General features: G+C 34.1%; 1 protein-coding gene and 1 pseudogene across 1 annotated transcript; both read left to right on the top strand.

The window, feature by feature from the left end:
• The first annotated feature begins 344 nt into the window (after positions 1–344).
• LOC115973213 (receptor-like kinase TMK4) lies at positions 345–5,100 on the top strand. Its single transcript, XM_031093461.1, has 2 exons — positions 345–2,388; positions 4,486–5,100. The coding sequence occupies exons 1-2, from the start codon at positions 360–362 to the stop codon at positions 4,920–4,922; spliced, it is 2,466 nt and encodes an 821-aa protein (XP_030949321.1). The 5' UTR covers positions 345–359; the 3' UTR covers positions 4,923–5,100.
• A 395-nt stretch (positions 5,101–5,495) lies between these two features.
• Positions 5,496–19,347, top strand: LOC115973210 (annotated as a pseudogene).
• Positions 19,348–22,203: the final 2,856 nt, after the last annotated feature.

Consider the following 22,203-nt stretch of genomic DNA (forward strand, 5'->3'; position numbering starts at 1 on the left):
GCTCGGTTACTGAGTCCCGAGTCAAGTCTCTATCATTTAATCACATGCCCCACTTTCTCAAATAAAGAAGAAAAAAATTGAGAAATTTTTAAATTTTTAACAGAAACCTGGCCCACCTAATTTATAACACAGTAAACCTGGCCCTTCCAACACGGCTCACATTTCCCTCTCTTGCGTACTAAAAATGAAAATAAGCCCTATATAACATCCAACAGCCCAAACAAAAACCAAACTGAACATCAAGACTGCTAGACTTCAAACCCACTTCTCTTTCTCAAACTCAAATGGTTCAATTGATCTATCTCTCTACCTTCATTTTCTCCTTCCTAACTCTTTCATCTGCCGATGACGCCGCAGTCATGGCCAAGCTCCTTGCCTCCTTTAGCACCGCCCCAAGCGGCTGGTCTAACAGCACAGACTACTGCAATTGGACAAACGTTGTCTGCGACCGAGGCCGTGTCACTGATATCGAATTAATTTCTCAGTCTCTCTCAGGCACTCTTCCCTCGGATCTCGGCACTCTCACCCAACTCGAGACTCTTTCTCTCCAAGAAAACTCTTTCTCTGGACCAATGCCCTCCTTTGCCAACCACACTTCTCTCCGATATCTCTACCTTGACAACAACAACTTCTCCTCCATTCCTTCAGGTTTCTTCCAAGGACTCACAAACTTACAGGTCTTATACTTGAGCGAAAACCATAATATTGCACCTTGGACCATCCCTACCGAGTTGACTCAGGCCACTAGTTTACTCAGATTCTATGCTAGCGATACAAACATTTTCGGGTCTTTACCAGATTTCTTTGGTTCCTTCCCGAATCTTACGGATCTCGGACTTGCTTATAACAATCTCAGTGGCACTTTACCTCAATCCTTAGGAGGATCCAGTATTCGAAAACTCAGGCTCGAAAGGCAGAAAAATGGCTTGTCGGGTACTATCGACGTGTTGTCGTCGATGACACAGTTGTCCCAAGTGTGGCTATTCGAGAACGAGTTCACTGGTCCAATCCCAGACTTGTCAAACTCTACAAGTTTGTTCGATCTTCAGCTCAGTGACAACCAGTTCACAGGCCTCATCCCAGACTCATTGATGTCAATTGCCACATTGAGAAACGTTTCCTTGGATAACAATGAGCTCCAAGGGCCTTACCCACAGTTCCCATCTAGCGTAACTAATCACACTCTTGGTACCAATAGCTTCTGTAGAAACACCCCAGGTCCTTGTGATGACCAAGTGACCACATTGCTTGAAATCGCTGCAGCATTTGGGTATCCAAGCAAGCTAGCCAAATCTTGGACAGGTAACAACGCCTGCGTTGGCTGGACTTCCATTATCTGCGATTCGCAGGATAATATTATCACTATCAATTTTGCTAAGCAGCAATTTGTTGGGACGATCTCTCCTGCCTTTGCAAAACTCACATCGTTGAGGAATTTGTTTCTGGGTGATAACAAATTGACGGGTTCCATTCCGGATGCTTTGACCAACATAACAAGACTACAGGTTCTTGATATCTCGAACAATAACCTTTCTGGGTTGATACCAAAATTTGGAGATTCTGTGAACCTAACTACGACCGGTAATCCTTTGATTGGGACGAATGGCACATCGCCTAGTGGGAATAAAGCTGGAATGGGGTCAAGTGGTGCTTCCGTCTTGCCTGGTATGATTGCTGGTATAGTTATTGCTGTGATCATATTTGTTGTGGTTGTGTTATTTATCTCAATTAAATGTTATGTTAGTAGCAGGCATAGGAAGTTTGGAGGAGTGGTAAATCCTGAAAATGGAGGCACAACTAGTGTACCGAATATTGAAATTTCGATTGAAGTTCTAAAGCAGGTGACCAACAATTTCAATGAAGATAACATTCTGGGTAGGGGAGGTTTTGGAGTTGTCTACAAAGGAGAATACTATGATGGGACTAAAGTTGCCGTGAAAAGGATGGAATCTGCTGCAAGGGGTAGCAAAGGAATCAATGATTATCAGGCAGAGATTTCAGTCCTTACTAAAGTGAGGCATATTCATTTGGTTTCTCTTTTAGGATGCTGTATCAATGGCAACGAGAGGCTTTTGGTATATGAGTACATGCCACAAGGGACGTTAACACAACATTTGTTTGATTTGGGTGAGAATGGGTGTTCACCTCTTACTTGGAAGCAGAGGATTCAGATAGCGATGGATGTGGCACGAGGAGTGGAATACCTGCATACTTTAGCTCCCCAAATTTTCATTCATAGAGATTTAAAGCCTTCCAACATACTTCTTGGGGATGATATGAGGGCCAAGGTTGCAGATTTTGGTTTGGTTAAAATTGCCCCTGATGGGAAGAATCCTGTATCGACGCGAGTAGCTGGGACTTTTGGTTATCTTGCACCAGAATATGGAGGTAACTAAAGCCTAAGATTTTATGTTCTTGTGTCCTAATTGAATTTGATAGAGTATAGTGATAAATTGTCGTTCAAAACTTGGACGATCTCCCAAAGTATTTGCACAATCAGGGATTCAGGGTAAATCATATTGCTGAGGTTGTATCAGTATAATGTTAGCCAAAGACAGATTAAAGAAAAAAAAAATCCAAATAGGCATTCATATAGTAGTAAAAAATTATAAATACACAAAATCGTTGTTTCCAAATATATTAAGATGCAATCATTTTCCAACAAAGACAAAAACAAAAACAAAAACAAAATAATGTTTTTTTCAATACTAGACTGGCTAGGAATTTTATTTTTATTTTTATTTTTTAAGTTAGAACATTCACAGTGATGGTGTTAAAAATTTTAACTTTTAGCACATCAAAAAGCTATCTTATTTATTTTACCATCTCACTTTACAATACACATAATAGCAAATGTTCTATTTTTTTTTTTATCATTTTATTTAAAATAATATATACAACTCATTAAAATAATAAAGGAAGAGAGAGAATTTGAGTTTTTTAATTGAAGGAAAATATATAATTTTAATAAAATATTGTATTTTACTTTTAACAACTTGCTATAGTCAACTAGTATTGTAATTACAAAAAAATTTAGCTTTCGTTTCTCCAATAATACATGATTTTTTGGTTCTTTGGTTGTAAAATAAATTTTTTTTTGCTAAAATACAATCACCATTGTGAATGTTTTTATGTTTTTGTTAAGTTTTTGGGTTAGATAATTGCTATTTGGGTGAGACTAACTAGGCTTATCTAGGAGAAGAGAGCCTAAGGTTTAGAAAGGAGGCCCAACTACAAAAATTAAATATATAATAACTAAAAAAACAAATTGGACTAGGGGAGCCCGGGCCCCCACCTGGGTTCGTCCCTGATGTCAGCCGAAGTTTCTGTGATACTTGAGTTAGTTAACTTTCTTATTTGTGTATAATAATAATGCCGTAGATATTCTCTCATTCTTGTCATTGACAAAGGAGCTAGTGTTATTAGTAATTTAGTACAACCTTCAATAATTTAGTAATTTAGTGTTATTAGGAATGAATGGGCTACCACTGCGCACCATTGATGCGATGGTCACTCCACAAGTATAAGTACTTGTGGGGTGTGGGGGGTAAGGGCTGGGTTCAAGTTTTCAGGAGGAAGTTTCACACACATATACACTTAGATTAGACTAGAGTAGAAATTCTATCGTGTATTAAAAAAAAAAAAAATTATTTCATTTATGGGCTGGAAGTCCACATCACTCCCCACTCTTTTATGTCATTAATGCATTGGACGCCATGCAAGTCTCTTTATTTCATTTCCCTAGTCTTAACAAGTTTATAAATATTATTTTCTTCATCCTACCTACCCAACTTGATATTTAATTTCTTGTAAATCTTACATTCTACCTTTAGATTTTTGTTATAAACTCAGAATTTAAATAATTAGAAATATAGATAAAGAAATATTGAATTTTATAATTTTTTTTAAAGCATCAATACACTTACTATACAATTTTCAAGGCATGTTGTTATATTTTTAACACTTTTATATTTTATTTATTTTCTCAATTTATTTTGATAGATTAAATTTTCGGGAAAAAAAAATCATGAAGGAATTTAAAAAATATGGAAAAATATTGAGAGCAACTAAGTAAATGAATCTAAGAATGAAAAATAAATTACAATTTACATTTACATTTTATTTTGTATGATAATTGCATTATTTTACATATATATTATTCATATATATTAATATTTTTATGATTAATTCCATTCATGTATTTTAATTTTTCCCAACCTCTCAACTTAAATTTTGACTATGCCACTATATACGTATAATCGACTTTGACTAATTTATTAAAGATCTATAAATGACTCTACGATTTGAGGCTAGGACTTGTTGTTATTTGTTGTTGTTGGTCATATGTAATCTTTTCTCTTCATGTGCTTGTGTCATACCAAGTTTGTTGACACCAATGTTCACCATGAATAATTATTTTCTAGTTAGATGTCACTAGTTGAACCATTACAAGTTAGTATGATGACTTCCTTTCCTTATCAACAGCTACCGGAAGAGTGACCACCAAAGCAGATGTATATGCATTTGGAGTGGTATTGATGCAACTGATTACCGGAAGAAAAGCAGTAGATGATACTCTGCCAGATGACAACCCTCATCTGGTCACATGGTTTTGCAGGATTCTAAACAACAAGGAGAGCATCGCCAAGGCAATTGACCAAACTATTAACCCTGATGAGGAAACCATGGAGAGCATATACAGAGTGGCTGAGCTTGCAGGACATTGTACTACTCCCAAGCCATACCAAAGACCGGATATAGGGTATGTAGTCAACATCTTAAGCCCTCTTATAGGGCAGTGGAAACCAACATGTCATAAATTAGATCACAAATTTCCCACTTCTCATGGAGTAGAGGACATCTATGACTTTGACCAAGACATAAGCCTTCCTCAAGATCTACGAAGTTGGCAAACGATGTAGAACCAACAACTCTAGTCCAAACGCCTATATACATATTAAATTCTTTGTGTAAGAGCCAAAGATATGTTTTTCTGTATTTTTGATCTTTTTTGGAGTAATTTTTACTTGTGGAGAGTGAATTAATATGGTATCTCTGTGAGAGCTGAGACTTCAAACTTTTGTATTTTGCATTGCAAGCATTTTCATTAGACACTCGGCCAACAAAGGTCATACAAAATGTCTCGGTAGACACTAGATCAATTGAGATTCTTAGGCATATTTAAAACATGTATTTTAATGATTTGACCTTTGGTTTTCTTTCTCTTGGTAAACTAAACCCTATCTATTTCACACTCTATCAAATTTCAGTTTAACCATAACTTTGATTAATTCCAACATCTTTCACTCATCAAATCAAGGTAATCTCATGATATTTTCTTGCATTTACATCATAAAATCATTTAGATTCAAATCTAGTTTTATGAATTGGGGTTTTAACAAGTTTTGATATTGTTCTTGAGTCTTCTTTTTTATTTATTTATTTATTATTATTATTTTTTTTTTTAATTTCTTTTTGTCAAATGTTTGTACATAATGGAGTTTTTCACCTTTGGTGCCATTGAGGCCATGTGAGTGTAAATTTTGGACATTTTTGTGGTTGATCCTTCACTTAATCCATGGTTGTTTTCATGTTGCACACCATGTTTTCAACAAGACACGAGTGACATTTTATTGTGTAACCATCGTTTGAGTGACGTGATTGATTTATAAACCTTGTAATTGGCCTTAATGCATATTTTTTGTCATGTATTCATGTTCATTTCATCTAGATTGCATCCATTTAATGAAGCATCATACGCATATTCATCCCATTAAGTCATGTGTCAATTCACTTTGCATTTATTTCTTATTTCATTTAGGATCATGGTTTCTAAGGGCTCTCGAACTATTTCCACGTCAAAGAAGCTTTTTATTCCACCATATCATTAAATACATTCTAAATGATAAAATTAGTAGGTGGAATTAGTATTGCAAACAATATAAGCCTATCTTGGTAAATAGAAAAATATTATCATATCAAGTTTTTCCACTTCATGCACCATGGGGTTGATGTTCACCTTCTAATTCTTTATGTGCCTAATTTTCACTCTCTAGGCAAAGAAACATATTTGACCATTCAACAGGTGTATGAAATGGTGGAAGCCAAATCGGCCATTTACCACTTATCGCGAAAATTATTAGCAACATGCCACCGTTTGCAAAATAAGTAGCAAAATACCACTTTTTTGAAACTCGAGTTTATGAAACTCGAGTTTGTTGTGTAAGTCGAGTTTTAAAACACTCGAGTTTCATAAAAAAATTTGTGTTAACGTGGATTTTTTATTGAAAACATGCCACATGAAACTCGAACTTGGTAAACTCGAGTTCCATGCAACACAATACTCGAGATTACCAAACTTGAGTTCTTTGTAAATACAAAACTTGAGTGTAATGCTCTTTTTTTTTCTTCTATGGTACTCAAGTTTGGTAGGCTCGAGTTCCTTGTACTTTTTATTTTATTTTATTTTTATAATCAACAAATAAACATAAACATAAAAATAAGCAATTTTTTTCATTTGAATGCACAAACATATGTTTTTATTTATTTAAATAGGAGCAATATAAAATATAGAAATTCTAATTTCAAAATATTAATTTTTAGGCCACTCATACCCCTTGTTCATTCATTTTTAACACACTCATAAATTTCAAACTTCTCGGAAGCGTTATGGTCAAATTGGTTAAAATATTGGGGGTTACAATGAGAAATTAGAACAACATGTAAAAGAAAAATCTCACTCCATTTTTAGCCATGACCACACCGAAAGAAGTTTAAGCTACATATTGTTACTTTATCAATCCTATTCTGAATTACTCTATGGTTAAATGATTGATAAGTATTACAAAAAGAGTGGACCACATGGATATAAAGAAGAACTTATGTCTTACCACGTCTAGATATGTAAGTTCTTGACTTGCAGTGTTTCTAAGAGGAATGTGAAAGATTTTTCTATGCATCCAAATGTTTGGCTAATGATGTGAAAGTTGCTTTGGCAACTTTTTTTCTTGGCGAATTGTAGCACACCATGTTTAGATATCATTCACTGTTTTCTCATAAAACACCTAGTGAAATTGTGTTTTCTAAATTTAAAAACCAAATCTGAATGCTTTTTCATGTTTAAATTTCACAATAATCAAATATGTTTTTCTGCATTGATAAATTCTGTTTCTACGTTACTAAAATTTGCTCTCTGCACATCATGTTTACTATATATTCAAATCTGCTGACTGCATTCATAAAATCTTTTTTTAGCATTAATTAAATTTGATCACTGTTTTCTCATAAAAATTGTTCACTGTTTTCTGCAAAACTATTTCTAGCATTCTACATAAAATTATTTTTTGTTTAGCATTATTTAAAAAATTGTTCACTATTTTTTTGCATAAATTATTCTCTGTTCACTGCATAAATTGTTCACTGTTTTCTCATAAAACACCTCGTGAAATTGTGTTTTCTAAATTTAAATGCCAAATCTGATTTATTTGAGGCATTTATCATTAAGTGATTTATACAAATCATTCATTTTTCTTTCATGGAGTTTGTCCATTATTCATATGGTTGCATATTTAAAAAAACAGAAAAACCATTTAAGTGCAATAACTGGGCCAATGCCTATTTTTACCCAAGGCTTTGCTACTTTTGGTTTTTTAACCGAAATGCATTAATCGGAAGGAAACTTAGGCATTTATTACTTGGACTATATTCGCGATTGATTTACATATTCAAACAAATCCAAATCTAGAAAGTGTAAATTCTGCAATTGTAGCCTCCTTGGGATTTCTTATAATTTGGATATGATATTTGAGAGCCAATCTATTACGAATAGGGCTACATAGTTATGGTACATTTACACTAACATCTAATTGAAGACAAGATCTAATAAATACAAACAAACATGGGATAGCATATATATTATATAAGAAAACATCGTGTAAACCATCAAGAGCCTTTTGAATCAAAGTCATGAATATTTTTGAATCAGATTTGGCTTTTAAATTTAGAAAACACAATTTCACTAGGCATTTTATGAGAAAACAATGAACAATTTATGTAGTAAACAGAGAATAATTTATGCAAAAAAAACAGTGAATAATTTTTTAAATAATGCTAAACAAAAAATAATTTTAAACAGAAAGCTAGAAATTGTTAATGCAGAAAACAGATTTTATGAATGCAGTAAGCAGGTTTGAATATACAGTAAACATGATGTGCAGAGAGCAAATTTTATTAACGTAGAAACAGATTTTATCAATACAGAAAAACAGATTCGATTATTGTGAAATTTAAACATGAAAAAGCATTCAGATTTGGCTTTTAAATTTAGAAAACACAATTTCACGATGTGTTTTATGAGAAAACAGTGAAAAATATCTAAACATGGTGTGCTACAACTCGTCAAGAAAAAAAAGTTGCCAAAGCAACTTTCACATCATCAGCCAAACATTTAGATGTACAGAAAAATCGTTCACATTCCTCTTATAAACATTGCAAGTCAAGAACTTACATATCCAGAGATGGTAAGATGTAAGTTCTTCTTTATATCCAAGTGGTCCACTCTTTCTACAATACTTATCAATCATTTAACCATACGGTAATTCGGAACAGGATTGATAAATTAACAATATGTAGCTTAAACTTCTTTCGGTGAGCTCATGGCTAAAAATGGAGTGAGATTTTTCTTTTACATGTTGTTCTAATTTCTCATTGTAACCCCCAATATTTTAACCAATTTGACCATAATGCTTCCGAGAAGTTTGAAATTTATGAGTGTGTTAAAAATGAATGAACAAGGGGTATGAGTGGCCTAAAAATTAATATTTTGAAATTAAAATTTCTATTTTTTATAATGCTTCTATTTAAATAAATAAAAACATATGTTTGTGCATTCAGATGAAAAAAGAATACTTATTTTTATGTTTATGTTTATTTGTTAATTAAAAAAAAAATAGTACAAAGAACTCGAGCTTACCAAACTTGAGTTCCATACAAGGAACTTGAGCTTGGTCATTTCGAGTACCACAAAAGAAAAAAAAAAAAAAATAAAATAAAAAAAAAGAGCATTACGCTCAAGTTTCGTATTTACGAAGAACTCAAGCTTGGTAAGTTCAAGTATTGTGTTGCGTGGAATGTGAAATCAAATTGAGTTCAAAACTTCAAATACGCAGGGAAAAAAACCAATTTAATTAAGTATCCTAAAATCCAAAAAAATCATATATAAGTATATAACCCATATAGGCTATTATAGAATCAAAATCCCATAACCTTGCTAGCAAGAAGAGTATTAATATAATATATACAAACATATATAAGAACCATATACAGATATAAAAAGAAACCAACTTGAACTAATTGATCCTAAAACCAAAAAATTCATATATAACCCAATTGGCAAATTATGGTCTTTTAAGAGAAAAACCCATAAAATTTGCAGGAACCACTGTTTCAATATTTCAGGATAGTTAACAAATACGAACAATGAAAATTATTCAATAATCCTAAACAGGTAAATATCATAAAATTAGTATTTTAAAAAAATTATCTCATTGGACCCATTATAATAGCTTGACATATCAATGGCCAAAAATATCATTCAAATGCAATTACTAACATATCAAACAAACACACACACACACACACACAAACCCAAAAACAAAAAAACAAAAAAAACAAAATTTCTTCTTCTTTTTTTAATTTTCCAAATAGTTTTAGCCATAAAACTAAATCATAGTTTGAGCAATGTAGCAGATCTATACTAATGAGCTATTACAATTTACAATATTAAAAAAATTTATTAAAAAAAAACTCTTAAAAACTGCCAATCTAAGAACTAAACGCAAAGGCAATAGTTTTAGACATAAAACTAAATCATGATTTGAGCAACGTAGCATATCTATATTACTGATCAACTACAATATTTGAAAAATTAAGAAAAAAAAAACACTCTAAATTTGTAGACAATACTCACATGACTTTGACAGAGCCATCCGTAAATGGGTTAGGGAAAACGATAGGGAGACTAAGAAAATAAGGTGAAAGAACTGTGTGAGGAAGAAAAAGAAAAAGGTCATGGGACTGCATTAGAAAGAGAGAGAGTTTGATCAGGTGGTTCTGTTATCCAAAAGAAAAACCAAATCTAACACAGATATCTGATATTATTAAAAATCATTCTATCCTAAATTCCTTACTCAAAACTGAGTCTAAGCCAAAACCTGAATGCAATCCAATACAATCCAATCAAAATACCTAGACCTAAATCATATTTAAACCCAAATTTAAAGAACCAAAAAAAGAGACTAACCGGTGGAGGATATGGATCTGATGGTTTGTCTCTCTATTTATCTATATCGGCCTTTCTCTATCTCCGTATCTCAATTCTTGCATGCACCTTTAGGTTATCAGTGTCGGTTGCGGTGGTCTAAGTCTGGCAAGGGATGGTGATGGCCAGTCGTACGAATTCTGTCTCCTCTATATCACAAGCTTTTTTTTTTTCTCCTTCCCTTTCTCTGTATCGCTAGTTTTTTTTTTTTTAGTTGCAAGCCATTTTTATTTTATTTTAACCGTTTTTTTTATTATATATACACACAAAGACTATCAAATGGTGTTAAGGTTGTCAAACAATATAATTTATTTTTTTTAACTTATACATGGCTAAATTTTAGATGGACATTTTTCCTACATGGCAGCACCATCTTAATTGCAGGAAAATGCTTCTGTTAAATTGTAATGAAATGAGGATTTGATATCTCTTAAACTACCTTAAAAAAAAATGCAACATAAACAAATTTAATGATCTTTTAAAAATCTAATATTCAATAACTTCCCATGCACTGCATGGGACAACGACTAATTTTAATCCCAATGGCTATGTGTATCCTAGTAGAATACAATTACACCTACATTAGGGTCCGTGTGTATAGTAAAATTGACAAAAAAAAAAAAAATGTCAAAACTCGTGTCTCGATGCGATACAATTAGAAAGGTGGAAGTTCCCCTCTATGACTATGAGGTAGCCCGCCACTAAATACCATTCAAAGTCTTTCAATTCTTAAATAATAGTAGTGAACCCACTTGGCAATTATCAATGATTTGTCTTGTGTAGAGATGGCAAAACAGGTCAAAATTTTCTGACCCAACCCGAACCCGATTTTTTGAACTGAAGCAAAAATGGGTTGACCCGTGACTCAACCCGTGTTTTTTGCAGGTCAACCCGACCTGACCCACAACCTGACCCGAATCCGAACCATTTTATAAAACCTTTTTTTTGGTAAAAAAATAATAAAATTAAGACAATATTGGTTTAATTGTTTGTTGTGGGTTTTAAAAAAACAATTGAGACATTTATATAACTGTATGCAAATTAATTGAAAGATGAATGGTTGAGCATTCTGTAATGAGTAAAGATTTTTAGATATCAAATAGCAAAGTACATGCCAAGATAATCTGGTTACAGTAGAATTAAAACTATAAATTTAAATTGTAGACATGTGTGAGAAACATTCACAAGTGTGAAAATAGTGAAGTCAAAGTATCAAATTAGCATAAATTATGAATGCTTAGACCTATTTTTTAACAATTTATGTCCAAATAAATGGCTTTTCAAAATAAATTATGATATTTCCTAGAGTGTGTGTTGTTTAACAATGATATGATATTCATAAAAGAGACCATGTATAAATAAGTAAACAATCAAATTTTAATGTATATCTCAAATTGAAGTAAAGTGCCAACCACAATTAATAATAAATTATAAAATTAATTTTTAAAATTGTAAATTTCTTATATGTTTTTATTCTTTGTCAAATGAGTTATCCAATAAGTCATTTGTAATTTTGTTTTATATTTTGGGATGTTGATATTGTGTAGAAATAAAACTTATGTATTTGTTTTACTTATTTTTGTGTTATTTTGTTTTAGATATGAATGTTAGGGTTTGTATAATTTTAAAATTATTGAATAAGTATTAAGAAGTTTAACTGAGTTCATTCTTGATATAAGTGGTGAATTCAAATTAATGCATTTTACATCAGGCGAAAATAGCCAAATACCACGTTTTGGCAAAATTTGTGTCAAACTAACACTGTTTCAAAAATATTTAGCAATGTACCACATTTTTAGTAATCGAGTTCCAAAAAATCAAGTTCTAAATAGTACTCGAGTTTAGTGAACTCGAGTTCCTATTGAGTCACCAGTGTGGCACTACTGACCTGGAATTTGTGTAATTAAAAAAAAAATGTGGTACTCGATATTACTGAAATCGAGTGCTTCTTTATAGTACTTGAGCTTCATACAGTCGAGTACCTTTTTATTTTTTTTTATTATTTTTTTTTTTTCATATTGTCGAGTTCTTTTCTATCTCTCTCTCTCTCACATAGAGGCACTCTTTCTTCTTTTCTTTTTATTTTCTTTATCTCCCGTAGGAACTCACTCTTGCAAGTCAAAGAAACTTGTCAAGTCAAAGAAAATGGCAAGCATTTATGGCCAAAGAAAAGAAGCATGAATTTGGTTTGCATGTTAGGTGTTGTTCTTGGCCATCTTCTTTGACAATTCATGAAGAACATTTAATGCAAGCTTTTGCATTTCTTCACGCATAAAACTTCTTGAACATCATGCATCTTCCTAACATGGGCATGCAAGCTGTTTAATGGTTTGTTGGCTAATGTCAAGCCACTAAGTTTGACTATTCAAGCCATTCCAACAGAAACAAAAAGTAGAAAAAAAGAAAAGAAAAGGTACTCGACTGCACTAAGGTTGAGTACTATAAAGTGATACTCATTTCAGTAATATCGAGCACCAAATTATTTTTTTAATTATACAAATTCTAGGTCAACATTGCCACGCTGGTGACTCACTAGGAACCTGAGTTCATTGAACTTGAGTACTATTTAGAACTCGATTTTGTGGAACTCGAGTACTAAAAAAGTGGTAGATTACTAAATATTTCCGAAATAGTGTTAGTTTGCCACAAATTTTGCCAAAACGTGGTATTTGGCTATTTTCACCTTTTATATCAAGTAATTTGTTGCATGACTTTCCCAATGGCAAATACATTTTTTTTTATTAAAAAAAAAAAATTCATGTGAAAATACAAGTCGACTCGACTCGACCTGACCCGAAACCCGATTTTAATCCATTTAAAATGACCTTTTTTTTTTACCCGCAACCCGATTGACCCGACCTACTTGTTTCGCCATGTCTAGTCTTGTGGTTGGGGTGACTAATGATCATTACTGTAGCAGACCTAATCATATTCAAATCGAATTAACGAAAGACTGTATAGATACGTTTTTTATGAGAGTTAGCTTGACCCTTCCAACACGGCTCACATTTCCCAACTGTATAACACCCAACAACCCAAACAAAAACCAAACTGAACATCAAGCCTGCCAGACTTCAAACCCATTTCTCTTTCTCAATCTCAAATGGTTTGGCTGATAGCCTGATCTATTTCTCCACCTTCATTTTCTCCTTTCTCAATCTTTCATCTGCCGATGACGCGGCAGTCATGGCCAACTCCTAGCCTCCTTAAGCACTGCCCCAAGCGGCTGGTCTAACAGCACAGAGTACTGCAAGTGGACAAACGTTATCTGCAAAGGAAGCAGTGTCACTGAAATCCGATTAATTTCTCAGTCTCTCTCAGGGACTCTTCGGATCTTGGCACTCTCACCCTACTCGAGTCTCTTTCTCTCCAACAAAACTCTATGGACCAATCCCCTCCTTTGCCAACCTCACTTCTCCCCGACAACTCTACCTTGACAACAACAACTTCTCCTCCATTCCTTCAGGTTTCTTCCAAGGACTCACAAGCTCACAGATCTTAACCTTGAGCCAAAACCTTAATCTCACACCTTGGACCATCCCCACGGAGTTGACTCAGGCCTCTGGTTTAGCCATTTTCTATGCTAGCAGTGCAAACATTATTGAGTCTTTACCAGATTTCTTTGGTTACTTCCTGAGTCTTGACGATCTCCGACTTTCTTTCAACAATCTCAATGGCACTTACCAAAATCCTTCGGAGTCACATCGTTGAGTTATTTGTATCTGGATAATAATAATTTGATGGGTTCCATTCCGGATGCTTTGACCAACATAACAACACTTAAGGTTCTTGATGTCTCGAACAATAACCTTTTCGGGTCGATACCAAATTTTGGAGATTCTGTGAATCTAATTACGACCGGTAATCCTTTGATTGGGAAGAATGGGAATACGGCTGGAACGGGGTCAAGTGGTACTTCTGTCTCGCCTGGTATAATTGCTGGTATAGTTATTGCTGTGATCATATTTTCTGTGGTTGTGTTATTTGTCTCGATTAAATGTTACGTTAGTAGCAAGCATAGGTAGTTTGGAGGTGTAAAGAATCCTGAAAATGGAGGCACAATTGTACGAATGTTGAAATTTTGATTGAAGTTCAAGAACAGGTGACCAACAATTTCAATGAAGATAACATTTGGGGTAGAGGAGGTTTGGAGTTGTCTACAAAGGAGAATACCATGATGGGACTAAGGTTGCTGTGAAAAGGATGGAATCTTCTGCAATGGGTGGCAAAGGAATCAAAGAATTTCAGGCATTTGGTTTCACTTTTAGGATGCTGTATCAATGGCAACGAGAGGCTTTTGGTATATGAGTATATGCCACAAGGGACGTTAACACAACATTTGTTTGATTTGTGTGAGAGTGGGTATTCTCTTCCTTGGATGCAGAGGATTCAAATAGGAATGGATGTGGCACGCGGAGTGGAATACCTGCATGTTTAGGCTGCGTTTGAATCGGCTTCAAACCAATTTCAGAAATCAATTTCCGGAAAATGCGTGCGTTTGGCTGTCACGGAAAACATTATTTTCCGGAAAATGATTTCTTGTTGACCGAAATTTTCAGTTTGACCACGGAAATGAATTTCTGCCTTCATTTTCACTTCAAAGGATTTCCGGAAAAAGAGAGAGAGAGAGAGAAAGCGCGCGCGCGAGAGGAGAAGACCAGTCCGAGCTCCAGTCCGCGTCGATCTCCAGTCCGAGCTCCAGTCCAAGCGCGCGGACCAGTCCGACGACGGCGATCGACGCTTCGCGAGATCGCGCCGTCGATCGCGATCTCGCGAAGCGTCGATCGCGATCTCGCCTTCGCGAGATCGCGTCGGATCGAGATCGTGATCGACGGCGCGATCTCGCGAAGCGTCGTTCGCGAGATCGCGCCGTCGATCGCGATCTCGCCTTCGCGAGATCGCGATGGATCGAGATCGCGATCGACGGCGCGATCTCGCGAAGCGTCGAACGCGAGATCGCAACGTTGATCGCGATCTCGCCTTCGCGCGATCTCGCGAACGCGATTGGGTTTTCTGGGCGCCGGCGAGATCACGATCTCGCGAACGCGATCGGGTTTTCTAGATTTGTGTTTTCTGGGTTGTGGCTTGTGTCTGGATTTGTGTTTTCCTTTCTTCTTTTCCAAACACGAGAAAATATTTTCCGGAAAATTTTTTGAAATGCAACCAAACACACATAAATATTTTCCTTTTCCAGAAATTAGCATTTCCGGAAAATATGTATTTTCCGGAAAACGTTTTACGGCAACCAAACACAGCCTTAGCTACACAATTTTCATTCACAGAGATTTAAAACCTTCCTACATACTTCTTGGGGATGATATGAGGGCCTAGGTTACAGATTTTGGTTTGGTTAAAATTGTGCCTGATGAGATGTACTCTGTATCGACGCAATTAGCTGGGACATTTGGTTATCTTGCGCCAGAATATGGATGTAACTAAAGCCTAAGATTTTATGTTCTTATGTCTTAATTGAATTTGATAACTAAAGCCTAAGATTTTATGTTCTTGTGTCTTAATTGTATTTGAAAGAGTTTAGTGATAAATGGTCTTTCAAAACTTGGACAATCTCCCAAAATATTTGCACAATCCGGGAAAATCGTATCACTGAGGTAGTATCAGTATGATGTCGGCCGAAACTTCTTTAAGACTTAAGTCAGTGAACTTTCTTATTTGTGTATAATGATAAGGTTGTAAATATTCTCTCATTCTTGTCGTTGACGATGGAATGTTATTAGTAATTTAGTATAGACTTCATAATGCACCCATTGGTCCAAGATTTTTGCCATTTTTAGAATCATGGGTGTTATGGGAATGATTGGGCCGCAAGTCCATATCACTCTGCTCTTTTATGTCATTTCCATATCCGCCCTCATGCTTCTTAAATCTGCTTATATTCTTTCTCACACTCTTTGATCCTCATCGTTAATGCATTAGATGCAATGTAAGTCTCTTTATTTCATTTTCCTAATCTTAACAAGTTCATAAAAATTATTTTCTTCATCCTACCTATCCAACTTGATATATAATTTCTTGTAAGTTTTACATTTGACCTTTAGGTTTTTCCTATAAATTCAAAATTTAAATGATTAGAAAAATAGATAAAGAAATATTGAGTTCTATAATTTTTTTTTAAAGCAATCAATACACTTGGAGTGGAACTTTCCAAGCAATTGTTACATTTTTAACACTTTTAGGGTGTGTATATTTGGAGATGAAACAGGGTGCAGTGACGAACCTACGTGTCGGCTGCCCCCCCCCCCCCTCTCTCAAATACTTTTTAAATCAACCCATGAAATCAAAAAAAAAATCTTACCTAACCATTACTGCATTCCATTTGCCCAAGAAAGACAAAATCCTTGAGACAATGCTTTGGACAATTCACAAAACTGGATAACAAAAGAACCTTTAGACAAACCAACAAAACCATTCACAAATTCAAATAACAAGAAAAACCTTTAGACAAACCAAAAATACCAACAAACAAATCACAAATCTAGTCTAAACATAAAAAAATAAATACTAACAACACAACAAATCATAAATTTTGACAAAACAAATCTTTGATCTGATATTTTCTTCTGTTTGAAATCATAAATTTTCCTCTCTCTATCTCTTTATGTTGTGGTGTGACTTGTGATGTTGGGCAGCTACTGTGCCTTTCTTAATTTTTAAGTGACAAAGGTGGAAGCTTTTATTTCAAAAACTATTAGTGAGAATGATCATAAGTAGTCACGATATCATCAGATTATTGACAATCCAATAAAAGGGGTACACTATACCTATAGCCTTTTTTAGTTAGAACAAAGTTATTAGTAATATAGATTAATGTGTTGTGGCTACTTCAAGTCAGTCCTAAATTATTAAAATATATTCTCTAAAAAAACTTATTATTAAAATTTCATTTATGGCTCTTGCTAAATTAATGAAAAATGTTGCCATTTTTTTTTTTTTTGAGAAACAAACACACACTAGGGAGATGAAACGTTGCTATTAGTAGTATTAAGAAAAAGGGAAATGGTAATCTTTAGTTGTCAATATATCATTATAATGATATTATTATCAGGTATACAATAATGTGAAAATAATAACTAAATTGATTTTTTTTTTAAAAAAATTAATGTGAAAAGATTAAAGAATCAATTCAACCCCAATCCAACCAAAGAATCTCGAAGTTTAGAACCACTCATTCTTTTGAAAATTACAGAAAAAATGAGTGGGGATTTGAACTTTTATCGGAAACACTAGAAAGTTTTAGTTGAGCTACAAAGCAATTGATTATAAATCTCTATAATTAATATGATTTTTATTTGATTCATAGATTATGGGAAAGTCAGCTACAATGTTTAATATTTTTTAGAGAAAAAATGCAAATAATACTAATGATGCAACATTGCCAACTTTCGATGTTGACATACCTATTTTCAAAAATTTTCAAACAAAGAATTTTGGCCCTCCCTAGGTTCAAATTCTGGTTTCATCCCTAACAAAGTAGATGAAAAATTTTGGAGAGAAAATGAGAAGGAAAATGTGTTTGGTTGGGCAGGGAGGAAGGAAAATAAATGTTGGGGCCTAGGTGGTTTCTCCCTAGGCCCACCAAAATGGGGAGAAAACTGAGTGGGATGCATTTTTTCTTGATTGACAAAAATGCCCATGTGCATGTGCACATGGGCTTCGTCCATTTAATCTCTTTTTTTCTTTTTCTATTTTCTAGGTAGTAACATTGCCTTTTCTTTTTCTTTTTCTTTTGATTTTCTAGGGCCTAGGCATGATAGTCGTTTTTTTTAACCAGATGTGATTTTTTTTTTTAACATGATTTTTATTTTTTTAATAAATTTGGGTGATTTCTCTTTTCTTTTCTTTTTTTGGTTATTTGTCACTTTTTTTTTTATTAATTGGGCATCATTCTTTAACAAGGGTATATGAGTAAATTTATTCAAACTCATTTTTTCCATCCCCCCACTTTTCCATTCCCAACCAAACAAAAAAGAGAGAAATTAAAATCTTTTCTATCCTCCTACTTTTTCATCCTTCCACTTTTCCATCCTCCTACCATTTCCTATCTTCTTATTTTTTCACCCCTCCAACCAAACGGACCCTTATATTTTATTTATTTTCTCAATTTATCCTAATTAATCAAATTATCAAAAAAAATCATAAAGAAATTTCAAAAATAAGAAAAAACTTTGAGAGTAGCTAAGTAAATTAATCTAGAAATGAAAAATAAATTACAATTTACATTTACATTTACATTTTATTTTGTATGATATTGCATTATTTTACATATATATTGTTCATACATGTTAACATTTTTTATGATTAATTCCATTCATGCCTTTTAATTTTTTCCAACCTCCAAACTGAAATTTTGACTCTGCCACTATATATGTATAGTCAACCTTGACTAATTTATTGATGATCTATAGACGACCTTACAATTTGAGGGTAGGGCTTCTTGTTGTTGTACGTATATAATCTTTTCTCTTCATGTGCTTGTGTCATACCTAGTATGTTGACACCAATGTTTGCTGTGAATAAATATTTTCTAGTTAGATGTCACTAGTTGAACCATTGATAGTAGTCAGCTTGATAAGTTCTTTTCCTTGTCAACAGCTACAGGAACAGTGACCACCAAAGCGGATGTATATACATTTGGAGTGGTTTTGATGCAGCTGATTCCTGGAAGAAAAGATGTAGATGATACTTTGACTGATGAGAACCCGCATCTGGTCACATGGTTCTGTAGGATTCTAAACAACAAGGAGAGCATTGCCAATGTCATTGACCAAACTATTAACCCCGATGAGGAGACCTTGGAGAGCATATACAAAGTTGCTGAGCTGGCAGGACATTACACTAGTCCCAAGCCATACCAAAGACCGTATATGGGGTATGTAGTCAACATCTTAAGCCCACTTGTAGGGCAGTGGAAACCTATATGTCCTAACACTTCAAATGGAGTTGAGGACATCTATAGCATTAATTAAAGCATGAGCCTTCCTCAATATCCACAAAGATGGCAAACGATGTAGAACCAACAGCTCTAGTCCAATTGTCTAAAAACATATTAAATTCTTTGTGAAAAAGCCAAAGATATTGTTAGGTTCTAAGGATTTAGGATTTAAATGTATTAGAACTTCAATGTGTAATGTTGGCAAATCATGATCAAAACTTAGGGTCTAGATTTAGGCTGCTCAAAGTGATTTATGTGTAAAGTTGGAATTGAGTAATTGCAAAAAATTACTATTTAATTTCTTCAAGGCTCGATCGATCGAAAATTAGACTCGATCGATCGAAGCTCGTGCAGAATGTTTTTTCTGCAAAATTTTCAACTCAGCCCAAACCCATATGACGTGTAAGGTTTTATGTTTTGCTTTAAAGGAAAAACCCTAGCCACGTTTTAGATGTTGTTGATATGTTGTGTGTGTGAGTCTCTTGTGAGATCTAGAGGTGTTTGCCTTCATACACACTTAGGGTTATCAAGATCAAGATTGATGTCAAGAGCTTGGTGATCGCTTCAGTTGCTGTATAAAGAGCTTAAAGAAAAACACAAGTGAGAGTACTTGTGGTTGCTATGAATCCAAGAAAGAAATAGTCCATGGACTCGGAGCTATCACGTGGTCGTGGTAGTAAGTTTTCTACTCAAGGTAGCAATAGGATGTTAGTGGTCTAAGTTGCTATTGTAAAACTTCAATTCTTTCATAGTGAATCTGTTTTACTTTGAGGATAGCTAGGTTAAATCATTCCCAAGTTTTTTACCGGTTTGGTTTTCTTGGGTTATCATATCGTTGTATTCTTTATTTTCCACATTATTTACTTGATATGATTTACTTGTGTTAACCTAAATTTGAATAATTTATCTAAGTAATCACTTGGCTAAATAACTAGATTAATCAACTTGTGTTTTAAGGGGTCTAAAAATGCACAAATATGTTTTTCTTTGTGTTTTTAATTTTTGTTCAAGTAATTTTTACGTGTGGAGAGTGAATTAATATAGTATCTCTATGAGAGCTAAGAGTCCGAACTTCTATATTTTGCATTGCAAGAATTTTCATTAGACACTCGGCCAACAAAGGTCATACAATATGTCTCGGTAGACACTGGGTCAATTTAGATTCTCAAACATGTTTAAAACATGTATTTTAATGATTCGGCCTTTAATTTTCTTTCTCTTCATCGTCTGAAACTCAACCCTATTTCTCTCACACTCTTTCAAATTTCAGTTTAACCATAATTTTGATTCCAACATCTTTCACTCATCAAGTCAAGGTAATCTCATGATATTTTCTTGCATTTACATCATAAAATCATGTAGATTCATATCTACGTTTAGGAATTGAGGTTTTCACAAGTTTTGATATTGTGCTTGTGCTTGTGTGTGTGTGGTTTTTTTTTTTTTTTCCAATTGCTTTTTGTCAAATGTTTGTACATAATTGGGTTGTTCACCTTTGGTGCCATTGAGGCCACGTGAGAGTAAATTTTGGACATTTTTATGTGTGATCCTTCACTTAATCCATGGTTGTTTTCATGTTGCAAACCGTGTTTTCAACAAGATGCGTGAGTGACATTTTATTGTGTAACCATCATTTGAGTGACGTGATTGATTTATAAACTTTGTAATTGGCCTTAATGCATATTTTTTGTCATGTATTCATGTTCATTTCATTTAGATTGCATCCATTTAGTGAAGTGTCATATGCATATTCAAACCATTAAGTCATGAATTCTAAGCGGTCTCAGACTTGTTCCTCGTCAAAGATGCTTTTTATTCCACTACCATACCGTTAGATACATTTGAAATGATAAAATCAATAGGTGGAATTATTTAGTGTTGAAAATAATATAACCTTATCTTGGTCAATGGAAAATATTAAACCACATGTGGGTAAGTTGTAATTTTGTCTTTTTCTTAATGCACTCTATTATTGTAGTAACATTTATTGTTGGCACTTGTTCAGTTTTTTTTTTTTTTTTTGGATAACAAACAAAAACTTCATTAATTAGTAGAAGCCAAAGATACATCATGGAGAAGAGCTTTTTCAATAAAACAAGGACTCTCTTCAATCCAAGCACAATAATCAACAATGCGAAAAGCATATTTGGCTAACAAATGAGCTGGAATATTTCCATTACGACAGACATGGGAGAAGTTCACACTCCTAAAATCATGAGCAACAACTGCAATACCATAAACCAAAGAAGCCACTGAAGATGGTGTTGGGGCAGATTCACACAAAGCTTGTATCATAATAAGAGAGTCACCCTGCAAAAACAAAATCCCGAATCCCAATCTCCCCAGCAAAAGCAATTCCCACTTCAAATGCCTTAGCCTCAGTTTCAATCGCTCCCAAAGGAAGATTAAGCTTCTTACTAAGTACAACAATAAAATTTCCTTCATTGTCTCTGATTACAACGCCTACTCCAACTGCTTTTTAAGCAGAAAACATAGCACCACCTACATTCACCTTATAATTTAAACCCGTAGGAGGCACCCAGTTTTTCTTTGTTGCATTAGACTTCTTCACAGGTAGACTACAAGCTAACCAATATTCATCTAAGTATTGGATACACCACTGAAAAATATGTGTTGTGTTTCATTTCTATTTGTCCATAAAGCCCATACAATGGTAACGGCCAAGGCCACATCCTCATTTGACCATATAGCCACCATTACAATGTACGACAAAAAGTCCATAAAACTTCGAAAATTCATTGAAGAAAGTAGATGAGAAAACTGAGTAAAGCCCTCAATTTCTCGAGCTTTAGGACATTCCGTTGACAAATGAAACAGAGACTCAGCATATAGCATCCATGGCTGCATTACGGGGCCATTACTCCTCTAGGGAATCCAAACCCCGACCTTCATACTCCTATGAACGTGAACATTC

This window comes from Quercus lobata, unplaced genomic scaffold (assembly GCF_001633185.2).
Source record: "Quercus lobata isolate SW786 unplaced genomic scaffold, ValleyOak3.0 Primary Assembly Scq3eQI_175, whole genome shotgun sequence".
Taxonomy (NCBI): Eukaryota; Viridiplantae; Streptophyta; class Magnoliopsida; order Fagales; family Fagaceae; genus Quercus; species Quercus lobata.